Raw genomic sequence first — 22,888 nt, forward strand, 5'->3', positions numbered from 1 at the left:
GCACAAACCTCCTCAGTCAGAAACAACATAGGTCTGTCTGACTCTTTATTTTGTGCTAGCATTAAGGGGAAACCTTTCGAGAACTATAGTTTGATCCAAAAAAAGTAAAAAAACAAACAAGAAACAAGCTCTGTAAAAAGATATTTTAATAAAAGAAGACACTTTGTTTTTCTAAAACGCATATGTATTACATATGTTTGTCCACAATTAAAACACTTTCCTCAATGCAAGCCAGAACACAATTGGCCACCATGATTTTCTTAGTTTGCCACTATTCTCAGCTTTCAGTCTCAGCCTTGACTCAGCTTCTTTTGTAAGTCTGATGGCAGCAAGTCAAACAGGCTGCCCTCTACTATCAGTCCAGTGCATCTCAGAAGAGGACACTCTCCTATCTCCAAAGGCAGAGAGTCCAACTGATTTCCCTTAATATCCAGTCGCACAAGCTGGGCCAGGTTGCCCACTTTGGGGCTAAGATACGAAAGGCGGTTGTTACTCAGAACCAGAGTTTTTATTCGTTTACAGGAGAAGAGCTCCTCTGGCAGAGACTCTAGAGAGTTGAAGGCAGCAGAAAAGAACTGAAGACCCGGTAGTATGTTCACTTCTGAAGGAATGGATGTGATCTGATTGTGGGAGATGTCAAGGTGCCTTAGCCGGGTGCAATAGAACAGCCGAGACGGAAGCTTTTTCAGCTTGTTAAAGCTTATGTCCAACGTCTCCAGTGTGTGCAGCTTAGTGATGTGATCAGGAATGTAAGTGATTTTATTGTGCCACAGACGGAGCGTCACCAAACGCCGACAATGCTGCAGACTCAGGATCTCTTCCACAGTGCAAAGCTTATTTTCCTTCAGGTCTAGCTCCTGTAGATTGTTCAGGCTGAAAACAGCGCTTGGGATGCGCTCCAGGTCACAGCCTGATAGCTCTAATGAAGCTAAGTTTGTTAACTTCTTCAGTGTGCTAAATGCCTGGAGCTTGACCCCTTCATTTTGGATGCACAATGCCTTCAACTGTGACGCTAGGTCACCAACACTGGGTGGTATCTTTCGTAGGTTGGACCGTAGACTGAGGAGTTTCAAAGTGCTGAGATCTCGCAGCGATTCCAAGTTGCCAGTTTTCGACACCTCATTAGTTAAAGGACCAGTCAGATATAACTCCTCCAGACAATGGAGGGTATACATCCACATAGGGATCTCCTCTGAACTTTCAAAAGTAAGACGTAGAACCTTTAAGTGTTCTTTGAGATGGTTCAGGGCGAGCAGTTGCAGCTTAGCTGGACAGTAGATCAAAGAGAACTCCTGCAAAGAATCCAGCTTTGCCACGCCAGCTGGAATTGTGACATTTTTAACTTGCTCCAGTTTGAGTGATTCAATTTCTGTGATTTCAAAGACAGTGTCTGGAAGGCCTGGTAGTCCTGTAAGACAGATTTCCAACTTATCTTTTGAGTTTTTAGAAAGGTGGGCGCGCAGCTTTTTGTTGGTCCACTCGTGGTTCAGGTTGAGTTGATGGAGGTGGCTCTCGCTTACCTCTGAAAGAAAGACTGCAAACCTTTTAGGATGCAGAGCATCATACTGGTCCACTAGATGAAGCAAGAAAGCAAAGTCGTTCTTTACATCCGGTATGTCATTGACACCCGTTTCCAGTCTGACGTGCTCAAAGGAGTACTCCTTCAAAGGTCGGTGGAACACCCAATATAAGGTGTAGATGCACATAAGTCCATACACTCCTATGAAGCAGATGTAGCAGTAAGCAAGCTTGGAGAAAAGATGGGCTTTGATGTGGTTACAGCAATATATATGAAAACCAGTCAGGTCAGGAGGGACATCACAGCGCACAATTACTTCAATATTTTGTACCAGCACTGCAGTGTAAACAATGATAATAAGGAACTTGAAGACTTTGAGAGATGTTTGTAGCACATACATAAGGTACAAGATGTCTGCCTCCTCTACATGGGTTCGAAACTTCTTCACCTTTTCAAAGAGAGCTTTGGCCTGCTCTCCCTCCTTTTTGTCCAACACTGAAGGAGTAGGCTGGGGGTCCTGGACTTTTTTTTCTGAATTAGATATGACAGAGGTGGAGCGAAGAAGTCCTATATTCTCCTCCTCATCTGCTCTGTGGTCTTTGAAATCCTTTGACACTGTGTTCTTCCTCAAACTGACCAGCTTCTCCTCTCCTCTTTCCTCTGAAACTTCACTCAGGGCCCTCGTGGTCCAGGGTGAGTCAAAGCACTTTCTCAGAATGTTGACAAAAAGGTCAATTTTAGAAGATGTCCCAGGGAATTTGAACCAGAAGCTGCTTGCTACCATGAAGATCATAGAGTGGATCACCACAAGGTATGGGAAGTACTTTGCATACCAGTGCACAAACCTCTCATAGCAATATTGGTTAACAAACAAGTATTGGTGAATGTCCAGGTTATTCTTGCGACCGAACAACTCCGTGACGATGGGGCTGTCACTGTTGTTACTGCTGTAGTCAATGATGTAGGTGCAGTCTACTGCCTCATTCTTGATATGGCTGGGCAGACATGCGATCTTGTCCTGGGTTAGCTGTGGAAATTAAATAGAAAATGTTCTGTAACTTAGCTAGAAACAAAAGCATAAAGACTACAATAAATAATGTGTGGCAATGCATTCTGATAAGATCCCCAAATTATTAATAATGTGAAATAAACCACATTTTTACAGTTTAAGTGTTGGAATTCTGGTTTTCTGCATTTCCTCTCTTTTAACTGCAGTAAACCTACAAACTTATGCTGTATAAATATTCATGAGGTCCTGTTTTTGTAGAAGTTTTACTTGTTATCTTTCGATCAACATACACCTATAGTACATAGAAAAAACTATCACCCTGACCCCTGGATGTTTTAACAATTTTATTGCTTTTAAAAATCAATCAAGATCAATCCTGGCTTTTTTTTCTTTTCTTTTTTTTTTTTTTTACAAAAAAAAAAACTTTATAATGTCCACATTAAAGCTGATTTCTACAAAATTAGGGCAATTAAATAAACATATGTAACATAAATTAAGTCACTGTATAAAAAAATTGTCTCTTTAGCAATCTTCCCAGGGTCTTCAGAGGAGTAACAGGCCCGCGGCATCATAGAACCTCCACCATACTTTCTATCATCTGACCAAAGCGCATGGTTCCAGTTAAGATCCCAGAAGAGTGTAATGGTAAGATAGATTTTTTTTCCTGGCAACCCCGCACTGTTTGAAAGGTTCGTTTGGTGTGGCAATTGTGCCACAAGCAATTTTGTCTTAACATGATTTTGTTTTATTCCCTCCCACTGAATAAATGCACTACAAGTAAAGGCTGGACTTTTCTGAGGTTTTTAGTGGTACTGTGACATAGTCTGTCTTAGAGCAGAGTTACTAAATTATACTTGGTGTGTTTTCAAATGGCTTGGAGGTGAGAAACAGCACATACTTTTATGCTTTGCACTGAGACAGAGAGAAGGGTGTGTGGGGAATTTAACATTCTGATACGTCATTCCGGGGTGCCACAACACGCCAAAAGAAGCTAATAATTAACCTCCCCAGGATATTAAGTTGTAGAAATTAGGTAACATGCAGTAAAATATCTTTAATGCTGGCAGATACCTCACCTGCAGGGTGCAGCCAAAGACACCAATCATGAGCATTGCAATGCACAGGTACTCTGACAGAACGTCCCACCATGGTTTCAGCACCCGGAACTGGGAGTTCTGCTCAATCCCGAGGCTTTTGAATTCACCCACTGGGATCATGCTGCTGCGCTCTGGTGATGGAAGAACAGTGGAGGTCAACATGGATTTAAATTGACACCATCTGCCAAGCCAGTTTCAAAGTTTTGCAAAGAGATATGGCAGAAAAAATTTGTGTTAAAACTAAAGGCTAAGTGTCTGTGCCTCTGAATAAATAAAGTAGGGACCAGGGCTGCTGCTAGAAAGTTTTTCAAAGGGGGCCAGTGATAATCTTAGGCTTGGCACACCAAAACCAAACAAACACAACAGAATTTCAGATTTTTTGTCTAGTGCTGTTTACATATGTAGATGTAAATATTGCCACGGGCTGGGAATGGGTGATAAATATTTAACAGTAGCACTTCATTTAGTTGACATAAAATGACAGATCATAAATAAATGCTGCAACCTATTGAAACATGCATTCTCCTATCTCATAGTGCTGGGATCTGAACTTTTATAGGGGTAACAATAAATGCCCTGCCTACCTCCACACCACACCACACCCCTTACTTAAAAGGACTGAACGAATGTTGACAAAGTGGAAAAGCTAGTCAGACAAGAAGAAACAGCCCTCACACAGGAAACAGTTAAACATATCATGAGAAATTTGGTTTAAATGTGTTTACAAGTCCCCAGTGATTTTAAATAAAGATAATGTACCTATGACCGTACATTTTATCCAATCCAGTTAACAGTAGATCTACTGAATCTGAGATCTGCTGAATAACCCGTTCGATGAGCAATTTACCCTAAAGGGCTAAGTTTTGCAAAGGTTAACGGGCGCTCATAACCTTAGCTGAGTTGTTTCTAAAGTTTTCACATTAGTTTCGCGTTATGGGCTCACAAAGTAAAGTAAAAGCGAACGGTGACTCAGCCAAGTGAGCCCGCCTTACCTGCGTCCGGAGAGTTTCTGTTTTTGTCCGGGGATAGTTGGAGCACTTGGTTTTTTATTTTTTCATCACCTCAAGGGAGCGCACCGGTGTGAAGCGAGGGACAAGTGACAGGAGATTTCCGTTCAGACTTTCAAAGTAAACTCCAGTTCGCTAAAACTCCCACGTCAACACACCTGAAAGATCAAATCTAGACCGGAAACAGACTTTTTGTTTCCTCCAGGCCAGTTTTGCTTGATGCACGTGACTTCTCAGTAGCTACAGCTTATGCGATTCCCTGTTTTCAGTCTCCTGAAAGCCCATTCTTCCTTCCCCTCACATTTTAGTGTTGTGTTTAAAAAGACGTAAATGTGTTTAATGGGAAAAATGGTCTTATTTTTTTAAAAGCGAAATATAATAAAGTTAATGTTAAAATCCAATTCAATGCGGAGATTGAATTCGTATCAAATCAGTCAACAGTAAGGTTTTACTTTGCTGTGTTTAATGATCAGAACCAGCTCTAATTAAAATCTAAAAAGTGTTGATTAATCTCAATTTGAATCGCTACACACTTCCTACACTGTTAAACACATTTTAAAATTGGTTATATGTGTTTTTTTTAGTTTTCTTTGGTGTAAGTGTGACTGAAAATACCAATAGCTTACTTGTAACTGTTCAACCCCATGGACTACTCTACAGTCAGAACAGATTCTTTAAAACACACCTGAAACTTTTGAGCTTAGAAAAGGCAACATAAACCTTTATTTTTCTGCCACATCCACTGACTTAGTTCAGATTCATTCCCTGACCTTCCAACCTTCGTCTTAATATCTTTTTCTCCAGACATTCCTGTACCCATCACATGAACATTTCTGTCTACCACGAATACTCTTTGAAATACACTTTGTGATCTGTAAAGCATGCTAGTTTCTTCAGCTTTTAATAACCAGTAACACCTCAGTTAATTTAAAATGTTCACAGTACTATCATATCCACATATTTGCTTGGACTGTTTCAGTTTGTTGTTTCATTGATGATGGAATTACGAGTCAGATTCCAAGAGCTAAAGTCTGACGTTTTTATCAGTCCTGACTTTAAAGGCAGCCCTTTTATGGTGAAGGGCTTCCTTTCTCATAAAACAAAGTGATAGCTGCAGTAAGCAATATCCTGCCAAAGTGTTGGGAAGTAAAAAAATAAAATAAATACACATTGCCAAGGTAACACAATCACTTTGAACTTAATAAATTCCTCTACGGTTTGAATTTGAATCAAGGTTGGTTGGTAGTACAATTCCCAGATCCTTGTTACACTGAACACAGCATGAGCAGCTCTTGCTTCTGTTTCAAGCTCTTCCTCTTCATTGCCTGTCATTTGTATATATTTACCTTGCAAATAATTCATACCAACATTTCCTTTGAGTTGCTACTTCTACAGGGATGCATTGCTCCGGGCTCCTGTATTTGGTGAGATTACAGCCTAAGACTCTTGTGAATGCACAGAGTGTGGGATGCTTCCTTTTGGATTATGTAATAATGGTCTACAGTTTCCACCTGCCAGATTTGGGCAGGAAGCTTTTTTTCTAGCTATCATGGGTGGTCGATTTTACAGCACACTGTGTTCCAGTGAACATTGACTAAGTCACATTAAATAGAAGAAAAAACACCTATTTTACAACATTAGTAGTCTATATCTGTAACTACATTTAAACTGGTGGCCCTTAAAAATAAAAGATTTGGCTCTGTTTCAAAGAGCGTTGGCCCCCTCTAGTGTCTCCTGCTGCTTCAAACTCATGTCCTACTTTGAGGTTAGAAAGGGTTTAGGAGTCATCATTCCAGATGATGTTTTCATTGGACGTAAATGTACATTTGGCATTGCAAACATCAATTCACTTAAGCATTTTAACCATCCAACATAAATAAGTAAAAAAAAGTTTCCTTCCCTTTAGTGTTTGTTGTACTATACCATTAACAGTTTCTTGGAAAACTTCCTGGATCATTACACATATAATCCAGTCAACGTTGTCATATTAAGCAGAAACTTCCCACACCAAATATCTTTCCACTGTGTCTGTTATTCAAGAACACACAATCACAAAGCCTCAGTCCCAGAGGTTTCTATGGCTTTAAGGATGCCTTGAGGTATAATGCAATCTAGTTTTGTAGTGCTGATTGTAAAGAAGTGAAATACATAACAGTTCGGTGTTTGAAAGTTACTTTTAACACTGAATTTGTTTTGTTAAATAACCAAATATCCAGTTCAGATTTTCTGTAAGCCTCAAAGGCCCATAATATTTGGTTAAATTTATTTCACCACATTTCTGTAGCCATCAACAAGTTAATGGTACTTTTGTGGTTGGATTCTAGACTTCCCTTATGGTCAGACTGGTTAGAGTTAGTTCATTTCAATATATTGATTTCCCAAGAAGCTATTACGCATTGTCCAATGTTCTGGATGGACAAATGGACATGCTAGTCTGTTTTATGGATTCCAAAGTCAGTTTTTCACCGTGTCCTGTTGGCCCAACCAAAGCGGTCATCATTTCAGCCTTCTACCTTCCCACTTGAAATGGCGTTAAAGAATTTGGAGGTAGGCCTCCTCTGTGCAAAACACAAGTACATCTGGAAACAAAACCCCAAAGAAAAATGCTGCCACCATCCTGTTTGACAACTCGGTCAGTGTTATAAAGACACAGTTGACACCCCCAAACATACTTTTTATTGAAATAGCTAATTTTGTGTCTCACTGAATTAAAAAGACACTTGGTTTATCTATGTGTGGAAGGTGTTAATTTTGGTGATGTGAAACCTTGGTTATTTCTTAACATATTAACCAATTATCTTTTTCACTGAAGATGACAGTTCAGCCATTCTAGGAGACCTTGGCAAACTGGTGACAAAACTGAACAACTTGTTCTTAGATATGGTTTTCTGAGGTCACAATCCTGGAATCAGCACCTATTTAGAGTTTCCATTATGAATGGATGCTAAAAAAATGAACCAAATTTGCTAGTTCTGCAAAAGATTGGTACAGATCCAGCAAGATATAAATCCAGAATTTATATAAGATAGTATTTCAGTACCTTGTTAAAGGCTACAAAACATGTGGTTGATGTGGTGGGCCTGGTATGTATAATTTGGACCATGTGTGAATTAGATAACAATTCAAACGTCTGTACCTACTTCTAGTTAAAAAATAAATAATAAAAAATCCAGCCTAGAAAAATACCGTAATGCCTCAATCAAATCACTAAAAGTGAAATTAATCAGCTAAATGCAGCTGTGAAGAGTGGAGCTAAAAACATCTGACAAGAACTGGATCAAAACATTGTGTTCTTTGGTTCTGAATTGTAAAACGTGAACAAAAAAATTTAAGAGCATATACATTACAAACGTTTCTGGAGTAATTTTTGGTCAACGTCTTAAATAATTAGCTTTATATTATGTGGTATAAGTGGTCTCAAGCACCAGGAAAAAAAGACCAATAAAGAGCACAGCAGTACAAGAAATATATTTATGGGTGCTTTTGCAGAAAAAGAAACTTACAAAGCAGATGAATATTCTAATTTCAAACCACTGAGTGGACAACAGAAAGCAGTCCCTTTCAATGTGAAGATTTTTTCTAAACACCCAAACTTAGCACTAACAGACATCGCCACTGAGTTACAATACATGCTAGTTATTCAAAATACTACAGCAAGAGTCTGATTTAATACAAAGCTGATGTCAGTTGAAAAGCAAGCAAAAAAAATCAAAGAATAGGATCCGAACAAATAAATAAAAACATCAACTCTGGAATTCTGTACACAGCGATTCAGATTTTCAATGTACAAAACATTTCTAAAAAAAATGTCCGTAGCTTAGATGGCTGTTACAAATACGCTTCTTGGAGCAAGTCCTTGTCATTAGTATACAACAGAAAAATACCGTAATGTACAGCAGTCCTCAAACATAGGCGCTACTGTTTCTGATGTCTGCAGAAGAGGATTTTCAGTCCTGTCAGTGGTTAGTGTTTCTGGTTTCAACATATAAAAACACATTCAGCAAAATGTTTGAATCCAGGCTTCAAAATGCTACGTTTCTTTTTTTTTTTTTCTTTCTGTTTTTTCAAATCAAAGTCAGGACTTGCTTTTTAATCAAATCACGGTTTACGCAACAATCATTCCCGAGTCCTCTCTGAAATTTCACATTTTATCACCCTGCCAGTGGCTCGACAGAGAAAAGGCCTCATTTGCTGCTGTACAGTTTCTTTACAGCCCTGATTTTTCTGAACCAGCATCAAACTGAGACAATGGGCTCCATGCAAGAACTTCTTCTGAGTGAGATTCACCAGGTTGATATTAGCTGAGAATTTACAGTTACATAAAAGGAAGACAAACTATACAATCTACCAGCTCCATGGAAAAATATTATAGAATTAAAGTCATTTTAGGTTGTGGATAGTGTCAATTACAGCTCCAGCTGGTTACATTACACATTTTAGCCATCACATGCAGAAAATGCCCACTCAGTGGAGAGTCTCATAACCAGGACTGGAACAGCATCCATGGATTGCATCAGTTTAGTTCATGATCATTTCAAAGCAGTTGTTGCAGGGCCTTGAGCGGAAAAGCAAAAGTGCTGCTGATGTGTGATTTAGGTCGTAAAAGGTGCGCAAGCAGGAGGCAGGTGTCAAAGTAACAGTCATGTGAGTGCCGGGATTCTGGTTTCCCCTGAAGGTCGTTGTTGCAACAAGATAAGTGTAACTTACAGTGTTTAGTAGCCTGTTGATGTATTCCCAGATACAATACAAACAGTCTAATCCAACTGTCCCACTTTTATTAAGGCGCTGATGTTTGATTCCTGTTTGAACTGACAGCAAAGAAAAATTGAGTATCATATTGGTGATGTTGAACTGTCCCTATGGTGACGCCGTTTCTTGTTTTTATTAACCAAGTTTAATGACTAAGGAACAGCTGCTGTTCACAGCACACTCCCACTGTGCAGACAAAGACAGGAAAACTTTGGGGGTATCAATATTAGAAATGTGTGAAAAGCTTTTGAATAAATTCATCTTTTATTCCAATGGCCAATTCCAATAATCTAAAGACTGAACGATTTTAGAAGAAATTGAACTTTATAATTATTGCTTTAGGAGTGTTTGTTACTGAACAGTTCTGACCCAAACACACAGCTCCAGTAGTTAGGAAAACTCTACATTTATGTTTATGATGGTAGGGCAGAAAAAAACCTTTTCTTGGCAAACCAACCATTTGGGTTGTAGTCACCACTTCTGGAATTTTACACTGATCCTAATACGCAAATCTTTGCTGCAGTTTTCCAACAATGAGCTTTGTTTTTTTTTTTTTTCTTTCTTTACCACTCTGCTCACTGGGAATGGTGGCAAAACATATGGGGATTCTTATACTGGTATTGACTAAAACACTTGGGACAATATTACAGCTCAAAGAAATAGGAAGATATTAATAATTACAAGTTTTTATAAACTAAGATCAACCTAAAAATAGAATGATTAAAACAAATTCTTTAACATTTATTTTGCAGGGATTTTCTGCAGTGTAAATTACATTCTTAACATGTTTTTTGTACTTTATGCAGATTTTGTGTTTTTAGAACATCTTTAATGTGCTGCTATAATAAAACATGAATTTATTTAGACATTTTACACATCTTTACCAGCAGGGAAGCTAGTAAACAAAATTGTCTACCATTTACAGCAGACTAAAACCACTAGAAGTTACAGTTTGCTTTGTTACATCGTCTGATCCAAATGTTTCCGCTACACTCGATGCATTTCCACCTGGAAAAGGCAATTTCTTAATCAAATATTGGGAATAAAAAAAGTCATAAATGTTTTGTGGAAAGCTTTAAAACATTCTTGCATGAGGCCCATTGTCATGCATGAACTTCATGTTAGATGTATGCTCCTCTCCAAGGAAACGTTGCACTGACAATAGTAATAATAAAGCCCCCCCAGGCACTGTAATGGCACTTTAAATACTACTGCCTGCTACTTTTAGTCCTATTGTAGTTTCACCATCAGATTCAATCAATTTAAAAATGACCTGATGAGTGTTTGAGCCAATAAAATACATTTCAACTTGCAGCCCTTTTCTGGTTGAACATGGCCTGTTGGCTGTAGAACAGATGCACTGAGGGGTCTTGTGCTCAGTGCTGCTAATTTCCACCTTACAAAAGAGAATCAGCAGCACACGGGCAATAAGATACGACTCGTGTTGATTCATCTTTAAACACCTAAAGTCAATGAGGCAGGATGTGGTGTTCTGCACACGTCTGCCCTTACTTTATACAGAGCAGAGCTAAACATTAGGGCGGCTCAACGACGTATGAGGGCATGTGCCTTCAAACATTCATGTGCCTTAGCTAAACGGTCCACACTGGCTAAAATCGGAGCTGACGGACTGGACGATCGAGCCTTCGAAGCTCTCAGTCATCTGACTCTGAGACAGACCCTTTTGGCACGGCTCCATGGTAACAGCCACACCCACGCCGCTCCGCCCTGATGTCATGTGGGTGACCTCTGACCAGCTGTCTGTCTCTGGGTCATAGCTCTCCACACTGTCTAGGAAAGTGTTGCCATCATAGCCTCCTGTAAAGACGATGTTGGTGTTTTAGTTTGAGTTTATTACAAAATGACTTAAGACTCTAGTGTTTAATACTATAGACCAAAACATAGTCTTTTTTTACCTTCTCCAATGTTTTCACCTAACAACCACAAGTTTAATCTATTTTATTGTGACTTCAGCTGTGGCATACATTCTTATTCTTCCCCCTTTACTCCAAATTTAAGGACGCACCATATTAACTGTAATCTGGTGCGTCCTTAATTTTGGAAGATTGGTTCGGTAAAATTAATATACAAATATACCCACCTCTCTTCAGATTATAAGAATATTTCTTTTTTTTGCTTCTACTTCACAGTTATGCACTACTTTCTCAAGGCTATATTGTAATATCCAACAACTTTTTTGATGATTCTGATAAAGTTTTGCTCACGTTTTAAGGATTCACAGTCCATGTAAACAACATTTTAAAAATAATAATAATTATTGCTTCTTATCTACAATGTTATTTCTATAATATGCTCCAGGCTAATATTAATCTTTGGTCACGCTTCAACTCACCTAACACATAAATACGGCCATGTAAAGCAGTGACTCCCAGCGCACTGCGCCTGTGCCTCATGGAGGCGGCAGAGCTCCACGTGTCCGTTTCCACGTCGTAGCGCTCCACTGTGTTCAGCTGGTTGGTGCCGTCGTATCCACCCATCACAAAAATTTGATTACCCAGCGCACACACACCTCAAAGAAAAAAGACAAAGATAGTTTCTTATCAGTTTAAATTAGATTATCTAAAAATAGAAACAGCCAAATAGTATCGTTTATACTTCACTTTTATATGAAAGGTAAATATCTCAACATACTGCATGTTAAATCTGTTTTCTAAAGATAAGTGTATAAGTTCAGTAGATTACTTGTGAATTCTTCATGTTACTCAGAAGTGATGCCCGACCCTGTAGGAATGGACACAGCCAGTTTCCACTGCTCTAAGCAGAGCACAAAGCCGAGGTGACACTGAACTGGACTGACTTCAAGACTAAAAATACATTTTTAGAAGGAACTTAGTCTGACAGAAAAGTTTAATGTCCTGCATCACCAGCCTCATTCTGGTCTGAATCAAACACCCCATTGTTCATGTTAGCATAGACCAAAGGTGCTGGACAGGCAGATGTTTCTAGACTTTAAAAACAAAGTGCGGAAAATTGCGCAACCAGTTGAATAACTTTCCACACTCTCAGTTCACAGAGTTTATCATTACAAAGCAGTTTTTCCCTCCTCCTCCTTCCTTACCAGCTCCAGACCGGACAGTGTTCATGGGGGCCATGGTCCTCCACTCGTCCTTCTCTGGGTAGTAGCACTCACAGGAGCTGAGCCGGTTGGCGCCGTCGAAACCCCCGACAGCGTAAAGCAGTCGATTGATCACAGCAACACCCACACCAATACGCCGCGTTAACATTGGGGCTACCAGCTGCCACTGGTCCCGCTCTGGATCATACCTGTGAACACATGATTGTGTTTGATGTTGCCGTTGTAACTCAAGGAGACTGTTTGTGCACCGAAACATTTGTGAGAAGTCACAAAAAGTGAAGATACTTTATTTCAGTAAACTATTGAAATTCCAGTGCTGTTTTTATATAGTTTTCTGCTCATTCTCAGAAATTAGCTCAAAACTCTAAGACATAATTATTCTTTCCTCCTAACAATTTAATCTAAAGAATGAAGATGAATCAGAATGTGTACCTTCTTTGGCACAGATTTCTTTCCCCCCCCCAACATCGGCAGTTTGCTGCAAAAAGTCACATGTTTGTTCCACAAATGTCGCCACCTAACAATTAAAACAGGCTGGGCATGTTCCTCTTTCAAAGCGATACTGGCTTTCTCTGTGAATTATGTCTGGATTAGTGCCAGAGTTTGGATCCATTTCATCCTTAAACGCAGCTATATTTGAAATTAAAGATTGTACCACATGTTCGTGGCTGCTTCTGGGTCACATTCCAGCTAAAATACGTACACCAGACACCTACAGTGAGACAAAGTTAAATGTTTGATTTCTGTTTCGGTCATAATGTACCATTCACAAACTGAACTATTGTTCATGAGAGGAAGCAGAAATAAATTTAGGAACAAAAGTGCCTTGTAGATCTAGTCATGCACATGAATTTTTTCATACTGCATCAAGTTACAACCACAGACTATTTTTTTTTGTTGGGGTTTTATGTGACAGACCAGCAAAACATATATGAACACTTTTTGTAAATGACAAGACCTATATACTTTGATGTAAACTATTCCATTGTAGCTCTGGCTCTGTGTTTACATTGTCTTGCTTAGACGTGTATTTTAGTTAATTTATTATTTGATATTGTGAAGAACTGACTAAACTACAATCATGGTTATCGGATAGTTTTAGTACCATATGTTCTGGAACTCTACTCCTGTAATACATTCAGTGGTACTTGTTGTTTAATGAAACTTTAAAGTTTCCAGAGGTGAAGAGGTGGTAAATGTATTAAGAAACAACTTAGTTATTGCTATGTCGAAGGGAACAGCCAAAAAGCAATGTTTTCTTAAATCCTTGTTGAGAAATATCTCAACAATATGTCTTTCCAGCAGTTGGAATTATTTAATGGAAAATATATTGTTAATGTGACATTCACCAAAATTATTGCATGTCACATGTTTTCCTATTATGATGCAGCCATATGCTGCCTTTCAAGACTGCTCTGTTTATTAAGCACCATCCATCCTGCCATCTACATCAATATTAAGGCTAAACTAATTGCTATTAAGATTTTTTTTTGAGTGGGGGATGTTATAGTAAAGAGGTATACAAATTCATGCCACACTTCTCAGATTGTTGTTTATGAAATCATTTCAAAACCATGTACCATACTATTTAATAATTAGATGATACTTTATGTTGTTCTGTCATATAAAATTCCCATAAATAAACATGAGTGTGTAGCTGTAATCTGTAATGTGAAAATGTTCAGTTGGGTAATTTTGAAAGATTTCTTTATCAAAAGGTTGGAGTAATGTCTGCAGAACAGGATTGTAGCTGGGTTTTTCTGGCTCTGGTAGTAATCTCAGTGCAGGTGTTTTGCCTCAAGCGAAGAAATCGAGAAAAACAACATTACTCTTTTTTTTTTCTTTTTTTTTAAATAATGTGTCAACTTGCAAAATACTGCATTAAAGAAAATCCACAGCAACACTATTCGGTGTTGCAGAAGTAAGACATATAAATAGCCCTGAGCAAATAAAAAAAAAAAAAGATTACAGGAAGTGAAACATCACCAGATAAATTCCAGGAAGTTTCTTTTACTTAAGGTTAGCATGCGGACTACATAAAAAATACTTAAGTCCGTGCTATAAATATCAGCTTCTGGGCAGAGGCAAACCACAGAAACTCAAACATAATGACATCAAATCCCATTGGGCCAATAGGCTTCACATCAAAACACACTTGTAAAACAAATTGCACCTGTTGGTATCAACTTCAATCGGCCAAGCTCAGTTACTCACCTTTCCACGCTGTTGTGATGGATGCACCCATGTGAACCGCCAACCGCATAAATCATGCCATCGATGACGCCGACCCCAATTCGGTTTCTTGAAACGCTCATTGGTGCACACGGGTGCCAGCAGTTGTTCATAGGGTTGTAGCAGTCCAACGTGTTGGAGTCCATGTTCCCGTCAGGTGCATTGTTTCTGCCGCCGACGGCGTAGAAGAGTCCACTGATGACGCAGGACGCCAGCCCACTGCGGGGAACCTGCAGGTCAGCCAGCCTCAGCCAGGCGCCTGTACAGGGGTTGTAGGCCTCCAGGTAGCTGAGAGACTGGCGGAAATATCCCCCTGCGGTGTAGATGAGCTGCGGTACCTTGGGAGTTCGGCAAGGAACGGCTTTGGTAGGTTTGTGGAGTGTGAGGTCCTGGAAGATTTGAGCCAAGTAGTCTTTACACTGAGGGTCCCAGTCCAAAGACTGGAGCTGCGCCTGCAGGAAGTTGGGAGTGAGGGAATGGCAGCGGACAGCCTGGAGTAAGGCCTGGACGTACGGTCGGCGGTTCTCATGGTCGTAGCGCACCCAGGCCACGCACGCCTGGAAGACCTCGGACTCGCAGCGCACGTTGAGCTCATCGCGGCTGATGAGGTTGACCAGCTGGCACTGGGACAAGTTGAAAAACTCCTCCTGAGTTGCAACCTGGGAGAGGAAGTGGAGATACATTTTTTTTGTCATACATCATACCAGTGCTTGTAGGAATGCCTTTGTAATTTAAGTACTGACATATTAAGACTTGATGAAGTATTCTTTAATGACACTCCCATTGCCTTTGGCAAATCAGACACAAAGCAATGCAGATATCACTGAAACATGATCTCCATCTCTCTGAACAAACACCAAGAGTGTTTTCACATCTGATAGTCCGATAGACTTGTTTCGAGTGGGACCCATGTTTAACGAACCCGAAACAAAATACCCTCGCCTGTGGTGGCGCTGCGCCAAGAACCACTGAAGAAAACGACACAAAAACTTCCGAACAAGAAACTGACCCAACTTCCTTCTTCACAAAATGTAAACAACAAAGGACTATTAGAAGATTTTAGCAGTTGTAGAATTTCTCTTTGGTAAAAGACCATGAGTCATTTCACCCTCTAGTTTTAAAACTCTCGTTTTTGGTCTATTTGCCTAAAATGCTGTGCGCTACAGTTTGCTTTCTGCTTTTGGAGCGGTCTTCAATCCACATAAGCATTCGAACCGCATCAGAGTTCACTTAAATTGTACTTAGGCTTTCGTTTGTAGGTGGAACATGCAGGTGTGCAGGCACTCAAACAGAAACTATTGACAAACTAAAGCTGTATGAACTTATTTACCACACAGCACTTCCACCGTTTCAGTACAAAACTTATCCTAAGTAGGGGTATTAAACGTTAACTTCAACACTTCTTTATTTTCATCTGTTTCAGTTCTGAAAGGGAACCTCCTTGGTTTTGTTTCTGAAATATTCCTCTTCTGGCGTACCTGGCTGAAGTTCATGTAGATGTATTCTCTGGCCTTCTGGTGGAGCTCCGTGCAACCGATCTGCTCAGCAAAGCTGGCGATGCCGATGGCGTTGCTGGGGTCGAGCTGCTGGACGAGGAAGTCGCAGCAAGCCTTGACCACACTGTCTATCTGATACATGACGGCGCCGTTCATCACATGGATGACGCACTTCTCCCCCACAGAGATGCTGGCAGTGTAGGCAAACTCAATCAATCGGTCCATAACCTAAGCGGGGAGTGGGGAAGGGTTAGGGTCAAAGAAGAAAAAAATGAAAAATAAAGCTGCTTAAATCCTTTCATTTCTGCCAACGGGGAACAGAGATTAGCTTTGATGAGTCACACACGGTGCCCTTGTTTGTATGTGAGCCACCATAGCATAGTACAGTGCCTCGACAAACTATTCTCACCCGCTGAACTCTGCAAACACAAACTTCCAATATTTTTATTTGGATTCTTTTTGTGACAGCCCAACACAAGCAGTGTGGAAATGTGATTTAGAAGAAAACTGATACATGTTTTTATTTGTGGTGGGAGTTGATTAAAAGTTCAGAGGTAATTGCAGGGACTGTAAATAATTAATTGTAATAACATTCTAATAGAAACCTATGTGTTCAACAAAATAAGCAATGTTGTCAATTAAAAAAAGTTTTATTTATTGAATAAATAGATATACAAGTTCAACAACAAAGATACTTATTGCTTTAAAATCTGTTGTTTAGGTTAATGGGTAAAAATGCTGTTATGACCATGCAGCTTTCCAGCAATTTCTCTGAAGATATATTTCTTTTGAAATGCGGAAATTGACATTAGCGTTGGGGACGTCAGTGCTTGCAACAAGTTTTGCATTGAGATTGTATTTCAGGCTTGAATAGCTTCCGTGGTAGGCCAGTTAATTTTAGCACAACAGTAGTCTTTTCCAGTGCCCTATTAGATTGTTTTTGAAGCAAAAATGAATTTGTTTTTGGCCCAGAAAATAAGTTTTGTGTTTGTGGACGCTGCTTGTGTGTTAGATTTAAGGGCGACTAAAAACGTGGATACAAAAGTTCTGTCTGCAGCCTCTGTATGTAAAAATAAATAAATAAAAAAAGCCATTAATTGCATTACAACCTGTGTATGTAATTTTCAAAATTAATAAGTTAAAGTATGAGCCCTAGTTTTATATTTTTACAAATAAAAGTGTTAAAAAGTGAATAATGCAACCCACAATAATCAGATACCCGTAAATAAAATCAAGAGTAACCTATTTCTTTTAGACGTCTTCTGGGAGGTAAATAGAGTCATTTAGTCTCAGTAAAAATCCAGCTGTTCTGGATTTAAACAGCCTTGTGAAGACCAAGTAACAGAGCAAACACTGATCTGTTAACAGATGTTTTCCACAGAAGAACAGGCAAATATTTCCATCTACAGAGGTGCAAAACTGGCACAGACATACCCCAAAAACCTGCTACTGTAGCTGTAGTGAAAGGTGGTTCTCCAAAGGATTGATGTATGATGGCTGAATTCAAGTGCACTCTGCATTTTTAATTGTCAAAAACAATTAAATCATTTTGCTCAAAACTATTTACTACTTTGTATTTGTCTATCACATAAAGTAGTGTTTCCCAACCCTGGTCCTCAAGGTATCCCTGCTTTAATGTGCCTGATTCAACTGATTGCAGTTCAACAAACGTCTGTTAATCAGTCATTAATTGAAATGAGCTGGACTGAAGCAAGGAAATACCTAAAACATGCAGGGCAGTGCGCCTTGAGGACCAGGGTTGGGAAACACTGACAAAGTACACTGAGGTTTGTGGACCTTATGTGACAAAATGAGGAAAAGTTAAAGTGGTTTTCTGACTCATTCAGATAAGACTGATGCAATGCTAACTAAGCATACTTCTAGGTGAAGCAAAAGCTGACTTTTTAGCTTCTGTGTTTAGCACATCTGATCAGACCTACATTCTTTCTATAGAATAACAGCCATGTGGCACACAGTATTACCATCTGATGTTATCTGTAAATCAATCAAGAGAGACAATTCACATGTTAAAACCTCAGAGTCAAACCAAATAAGTGGGGTAGTTGATGTGCTTTTACCACAGCATTTATCATAAAACCTCTATGTTGTTCCTGTAAATGTGACCGGTTAATACTAAAACAGAGAGCAGTGCTATTAAACTGACTTACTCTGGGATGGATCCCTTCAATGGGAACCAGCTCCATGCCGCACTCCTTCAGGCCGTTGGTGAACATGGCGCGGAAGACGGGCGACGACGAGGCCAGCACCACCTTGTGAGCCACGAAGTCCACTGCCTCCAGGTCCTTGTAGCGCACGCGCAGGGTGACGTCGCACAGCTGCTTCTCCAGGCGCAGCTCGTTCATGATGGCGAAGGCGGCTGAGGTGTGGCTCTCCAACGTGTAGCTGAAGACGCGGTGACCGTTGCGCGTGGATGGAGTCACCAGCGCCTTGCATTCTGTCAGGCACTCTGTCATTTCCTGTCTTCCCACTCTGCTCCACCGTAAACCTCTCTCTCATGAACTGCGGTCGACGTGATGCGGCATCCCTGCACCTCATGCAGACACGGGTAAAATAAAGAAGGGATTTAAAGGCAGGGGGCGAGACGGTGACGACAGAAAACGGGACCAGATTTGCCTGATTTTCTTTTTTCCAGAGAAAAATCTTTCAATTGTCCATTAAGGCATCACGATATTTGGATCCAAGTTTTTCTTCAGTGCTAGATATGGAGTTATACAGAGCTCCGACATGGTAAAAGTTTTTCAAATGAATTCTTCTGTTGATGTTGCAGATAACTTGGTACTATGACTCAGAGTGATCCTGTTCAGCTTAACTGTTAGTTTTGGCTGCACTGATGCTTTTCTTTCCACTTTTCACAGAGCTCATTATAAACTTCTTAGTCATTCCCTAAAGGCAAAAAAAAAAGGAGGTGGCGGCCCACTTTCAAAGGGAAAAATAAAAAAAACAAGATATTAACATTTGGCTGAGAGAAGACGAGGCAGATAGTGAGATTAGGCAGTTAGAAGGTTGTTGACCCTGAACGGCAACAAATGGGTCAGATGCCAAATGTGTTACACGCGTCACTTGGTGTCCCTTGGACCCGAGTGGGGACAGCTGCTTTGCCTGAGGCGCTTTCCTTGGAGTTGCCCAACTCTGGAATTCAACTGAGGAGAAAAGAAGACGAAATTTAAATTGATGAGTGGAGGCTTTCTAATTCATTCATATGGAAAAATTGGACAAGTGTGTGCTTTCATATCCAGCCCCGTTAACTTTGACACCCCCAGATAAAATGAAGAGAAACAGTTGCCTTTAGAGGTCAACTAATTGATAATATTAGTTTAAATCCAGCTGTTCTCTGAGGGGCTTTGTCGTATGGCTAAGTTATAAAACTGCAGACCTAAGTCCACTTTATAATGAGTGAAAAGACTCGAAAAATTATGTTCATAGCAATTTACTATTCAATCTGACTGTGCTTGACATATTTTTACCTACTTTGTGTCGATGACATAAAATGTCAGTAAACTAAACATGACAAGATCAGGGAAGATCAAAGGTTTAGGAAGATATTTCTGTGACAAACTTTGTGTAAACACGGACCTTAATTTATAATTAACAAGTCTGTTCTAAAACAATCACAAAGTTTATAAATAACTGGATTCACCCACTGATTCAAGCACCAACACAACAATAAAAAATGAAAAACATTAATTGGAAACAAAACCATCTAGCTGTGATAATCAGGGCCATGACTGCAAACAGAGTATAAGGAGGAAGAGGGGAGTCCTGCTCGGGATAAACTTGGCTTGAGTCCAGCCGGCCAGCATGACTTGGTTTTTACTCTGTCCTGTGACCCGTCTATCTGGGGCTGGAATAGAAGGAACGTTTCACACAAAAACACAACCACAACGATGTCTGAAAGCACGTTTAACAACCCCAACAAAGTTTAATTCACACATTATAACAATTCAACCATAACCTATGGTAGTGGTTTTACACTGCATAACCCTGCTGATTGGTTGGATGGAAAATGTTGGGTGAAATCAGCTTTAAAAGTGAATGAAAAATGAAACTCATGGAAGTTAACAGGTGAGGGTTTGAGCTGTGAAGAGATTCATTAAAATCATTGCCTCATACCACTGTGATTCTAACTTCTTCCTTTCAGGACATGATCTGCATGCAACAGTGAACTAACAGTAACAGTCTGGTGATCGCTGAAAAGTTAGAATCAAAGCAACAATGAAGCAGTGAGAGTTCAGTTATACAATACGGCTATGTTGCATACAAGCACCCATAAGCTGCATGCCTATGCACTTATCACAGATCTGAGCAGCTTCTGCTGTCAACAATTAATGACGTGCGCAAGGTCAACGCACAGCTTGTCATAAGTTAGTCAGCCACTTAGACCGCTGTAATATGAAGCGTGTTGTGATTCAGATTTACCTCAGTGCTTTTCCCCCTGCAAAGTTCTGAGTAAAACATTTTCAGAGCAGAACATATTGCTCAACTCCTGCTGCCTCGCTCTGTCTTCCTCTGTGCAAGGCACAAAAATTTCTGAATGACAAATAGGCTTCTCGTGCACGACCCTGGATCTGCTGACAATCTCTCATACTTTACTAATAGTTTCACAAGGGAAAAGTACAAGATTTGAGGAAGGACTACAAATATTTTGCCTCAGTTTTATTAGAGAAAATTAGTCTTATCAGAACCCAATTAGAGCAAAGCAAGCAGAGTCTTTGATGTTTAATATGCAAAGTCTCTATTTGCAGTTCCAGACAGGCTTTATGAACAAATCAATCTCCAACTTTAACGGGTAAGAAATTTGGATCACTATTAAGCCTATCGCAATAAGCAATTGTTTTTCTCGTGTGTCTCTTCCTATGAGAGACTGAACAACAAAATGCTTCAACCTGGTGAACTGGTCTCAACTATTTTAAAGGCCAATTTTGTGTACAGAGGCTTCAGAATCCACTTTATATGTAATTTCAGATGTTTTCTTTTAAAAATGTCTTCCAGATCCAGTGTAAAAATGATCTGTAAGAGTGAGTATTTGTTTTATTATGTTACTTGAAATTGGACTCAAAGCAGCAATATCATTAACTTGACCCGATAACTTTTGGGACAATTTGTTGTCTAGCAAAATTAGTTACTGTGACAGGCTTAACAAATCTGCATAAATAAAGTTCTGCTCCAACACAATGTAAACAGAGTTGACAGCAGGAGGCAACATCAGTGACCCAGAGGAGCTGTGAACTAGCCATAAAAGCACTTCAGCGTTTGAGCTGCGAAATGCTGAATCATGCTGGTGCTGGCAGCATCATGCTGTGGGGTTTATTTACATCAGCAGGAACCAGGAAGTTGGTCAGAGCTGATCGGAAGATGGATGAAACTAAACACAAAACAACCCTGTTACACTCTGGGAGACTAGATTAAAGCATTTTGTTCCGTAGGAATAACCGAGTCGAAGTCCAGAACTAAATGTGTGATGATCATGAGTTTCAACTTTGACCCCGTTGCCCCTGCAGAGCTGAATCAAGTGAGTGCATTTCAGCAGGAAACGACCCATCACCTGGGTTTCTCTTTAGCTTATAGTGACGAGTCGAAAGAGAAACAAACGCACACGACTGAGCATTGTATAACCCACAGAAGAGCGTCCCGCTCAGTGACTCACCGTGAAGTTCTCCCCGAGCCAACAGTAGAACTGGATGTACCAAAACATGACCCAGAAGTGGGGCTAGTCCTTACATAAGCCCGAACGGAATTAGATTTCCGCGCCATCTACCTGCCCTCCTTCACACAAATCGCCGTTCACCCCCGCTTCGCTGCTGGCACTGAAAAAGGTCACCATCTCCTGGCTTGTTTTCATCCAAATATCACAGGGAGCTGGCGTGGAAAACCCGAAACAGGCGCGACACAGACGTCTGGGAGTTTGTAAGGGACGGCAGTGTCGCGATAAAACGCGACATCACGGACAATAAATTCAAGAAAATGGGAAATAGAGCTGACAGCAGGACCCTAATGATAGAAGGTTGTAAGGCGACACAACAGCCGCACAAACATGCTAACAAAACCATGCCTCAAACTATTTCTGCTACGAACCACTTGCTCATTTATCAAAGCAGTCCGTGAAAGTATTAACTGTCACTGAGACGATATATTTCTGGAAAAAAAAACGGAAAGGAAACTCACGTAGTCTGGCTCAATTCCTCCACCATGGTACCGATCTGTGGCTACATAGGAAGGAGGAGGGGTGGGGAAGCTGTAACTCACCGTGACTAAGCATTGTGCCGAGCCTCCCGTGGGCCTTCATAATAAAAGCTTCCCCCAGCGCGCGACGACTGCCTCCGTTGACGTGTAAAGGAGAGCGAGGGCGTCGCGATCCCGGGGGCTTTTATTGTGAAGGAATTCTCAGAATGACGGAAAAGCAAGCCAGAACTATATTCAGTGCCAAAACATGCAGCCCATTCAACTTTACTGTTCAATGTAAAGTAAACTCCGCAGTACAGAGATTTGGGAGTTGATGAAATCCCATCCAGTCGCAGAAAACACACAGTTATTGCTTGATTCAAGAAAACTATCATTGAAAAACAAATTTTTACAGCAAATTTATAGCAAAGCAAACACTTCTGTTCTAACAAGGTATTTATTGCATCAATAACCCAACTAAACAATATTTTTAATAAATAAC

General features: G+C 40.1%; 2 protein-coding genes across 4 annotated transcripts; both read right to left on the reverse strand.

Annotated features, from left to right (window-relative positions):
- Window positions 1-129: 129 nt before the first annotated feature.
- LOC114145547 (volume-regulated anion channel subunit LRRC8C) lies at window positions 130-4,735 on the reverse strand. 2 transcript variants are annotated; one of them, XM_028019171.1, is made up of 3 exons: window positions 4,618-4,735; window positions 3,605-3,756; window positions 130-2,546 (listed from the first exon to the last, which is right to left on the reverse strand). In XM_028019171.1, the coding sequence occupies exons 2-3, from the start codon at window positions 3,743-3,745 to the stop codon at window positions 291-293; spliced, it is 2,397 nt and encodes a 798-aa protein (XP_027874972.1). In that variant the 5' UTR covers window positions 3,746-3,756; window positions 4,618-4,735; the 3' UTR covers window positions 130-290. The 2 variants fall into 2 exon arrangements, with proteins under 2 accessions (XP_027874972.1, XP_027874973.1); XM_028019172.1 differs by having other exon boundaries at window positions 3,600-3,756.
- A 3,350-nt stretch (window positions 4,736-8,085) lies between these two features.
- Window positions 8,086-22,491, reverse strand: keap1b (kelch-like ECH-associated protein 1b). Of its 2 annotated transcripts, none has more exons than XM_028016505.1 (7): window positions 22,390-22,491; window positions 18,375-19,367; window positions 16,189-16,434; window positions 14,693-15,369; window positions 12,461-12,666; window positions 11,735-11,911; window positions 8,086-11,199 (listed from the first exon to the last, which is right to left on the reverse strand). In XM_028016505.1, the coding sequence occupies exons 2-7, from the start codon at window positions 18,678-18,680 to the stop codon at window positions 10,970-10,972; spliced, it is 1,842 nt and encodes a 613-aa protein (XP_027872306.1). In that variant the 5' UTR covers window positions 18,681-19,367; window positions 22,390-22,491; the 3' UTR covers window positions 8,086-10,969. The 2 variants fall into 2 exon arrangements, with proteins under 2 accessions (XP_027872306.1, XP_027872307.1); XM_028016506.1 differs by lacking the exon at window positions 22,390-22,491 and adding an exon at window positions 21,872-22,370.
- Between the last annotated feature and the right edge of the window lie 397 nt (window positions 22,492-22,888).

Source organism: Xiphophorus couchianus, chromosome 5 (assembly GCF_001444195.1).
Source record: "Xiphophorus couchianus chromosome 5, X_couchianus-1.0, whole genome shotgun sequence".
Lineage (NCBI taxonomy): Eukaryota > Metazoa > Chordata > Actinopteri > Cyprinodontiformes > Poeciliidae > Xiphophorus > Xiphophorus couchianus.

Excerpts from the sequence above, each read along its gene's own strand:
- keap1b (XM_028016505.1), bottom strand. The coding sequence starts at position 18,680 with ATGACAGAGTGCCTGACAGAATGCAAGGCGCTGGTGACTCCATCCACG. Across the intron at positions 16,435-18,374 it reads TTGAAGGGATCCATCCCAGA|GTTATGGACCGATTGATTGA; the intron begins GTAAGTCAGTTT and ends CTCCCCGCTTAG. Across the intron at positions 11,912-12,460 it reads CACTGTCCGGTCTGGAGCTG|GTGTGTGTGCGCTGGGTAAT; the intron begins GTAAGGAAGGAG and ends TTTTTCTTTGAG.
- LOC114145547 (XM_028019171.1), bottom strand. The coding sequence starts at position 3,745 with ATGATCCCAGTGGGTGAATTCAAAAGCCTCGGGATTGAGCAGAACTCC. Across the intron at positions 2,547-3,604 it reads TCTTTGGCTGCACCCTGCAG|CTAACCCAGGACAAGATCGC; the intron begins GTGAGGTATCTG and ends TAATTTCCACAG.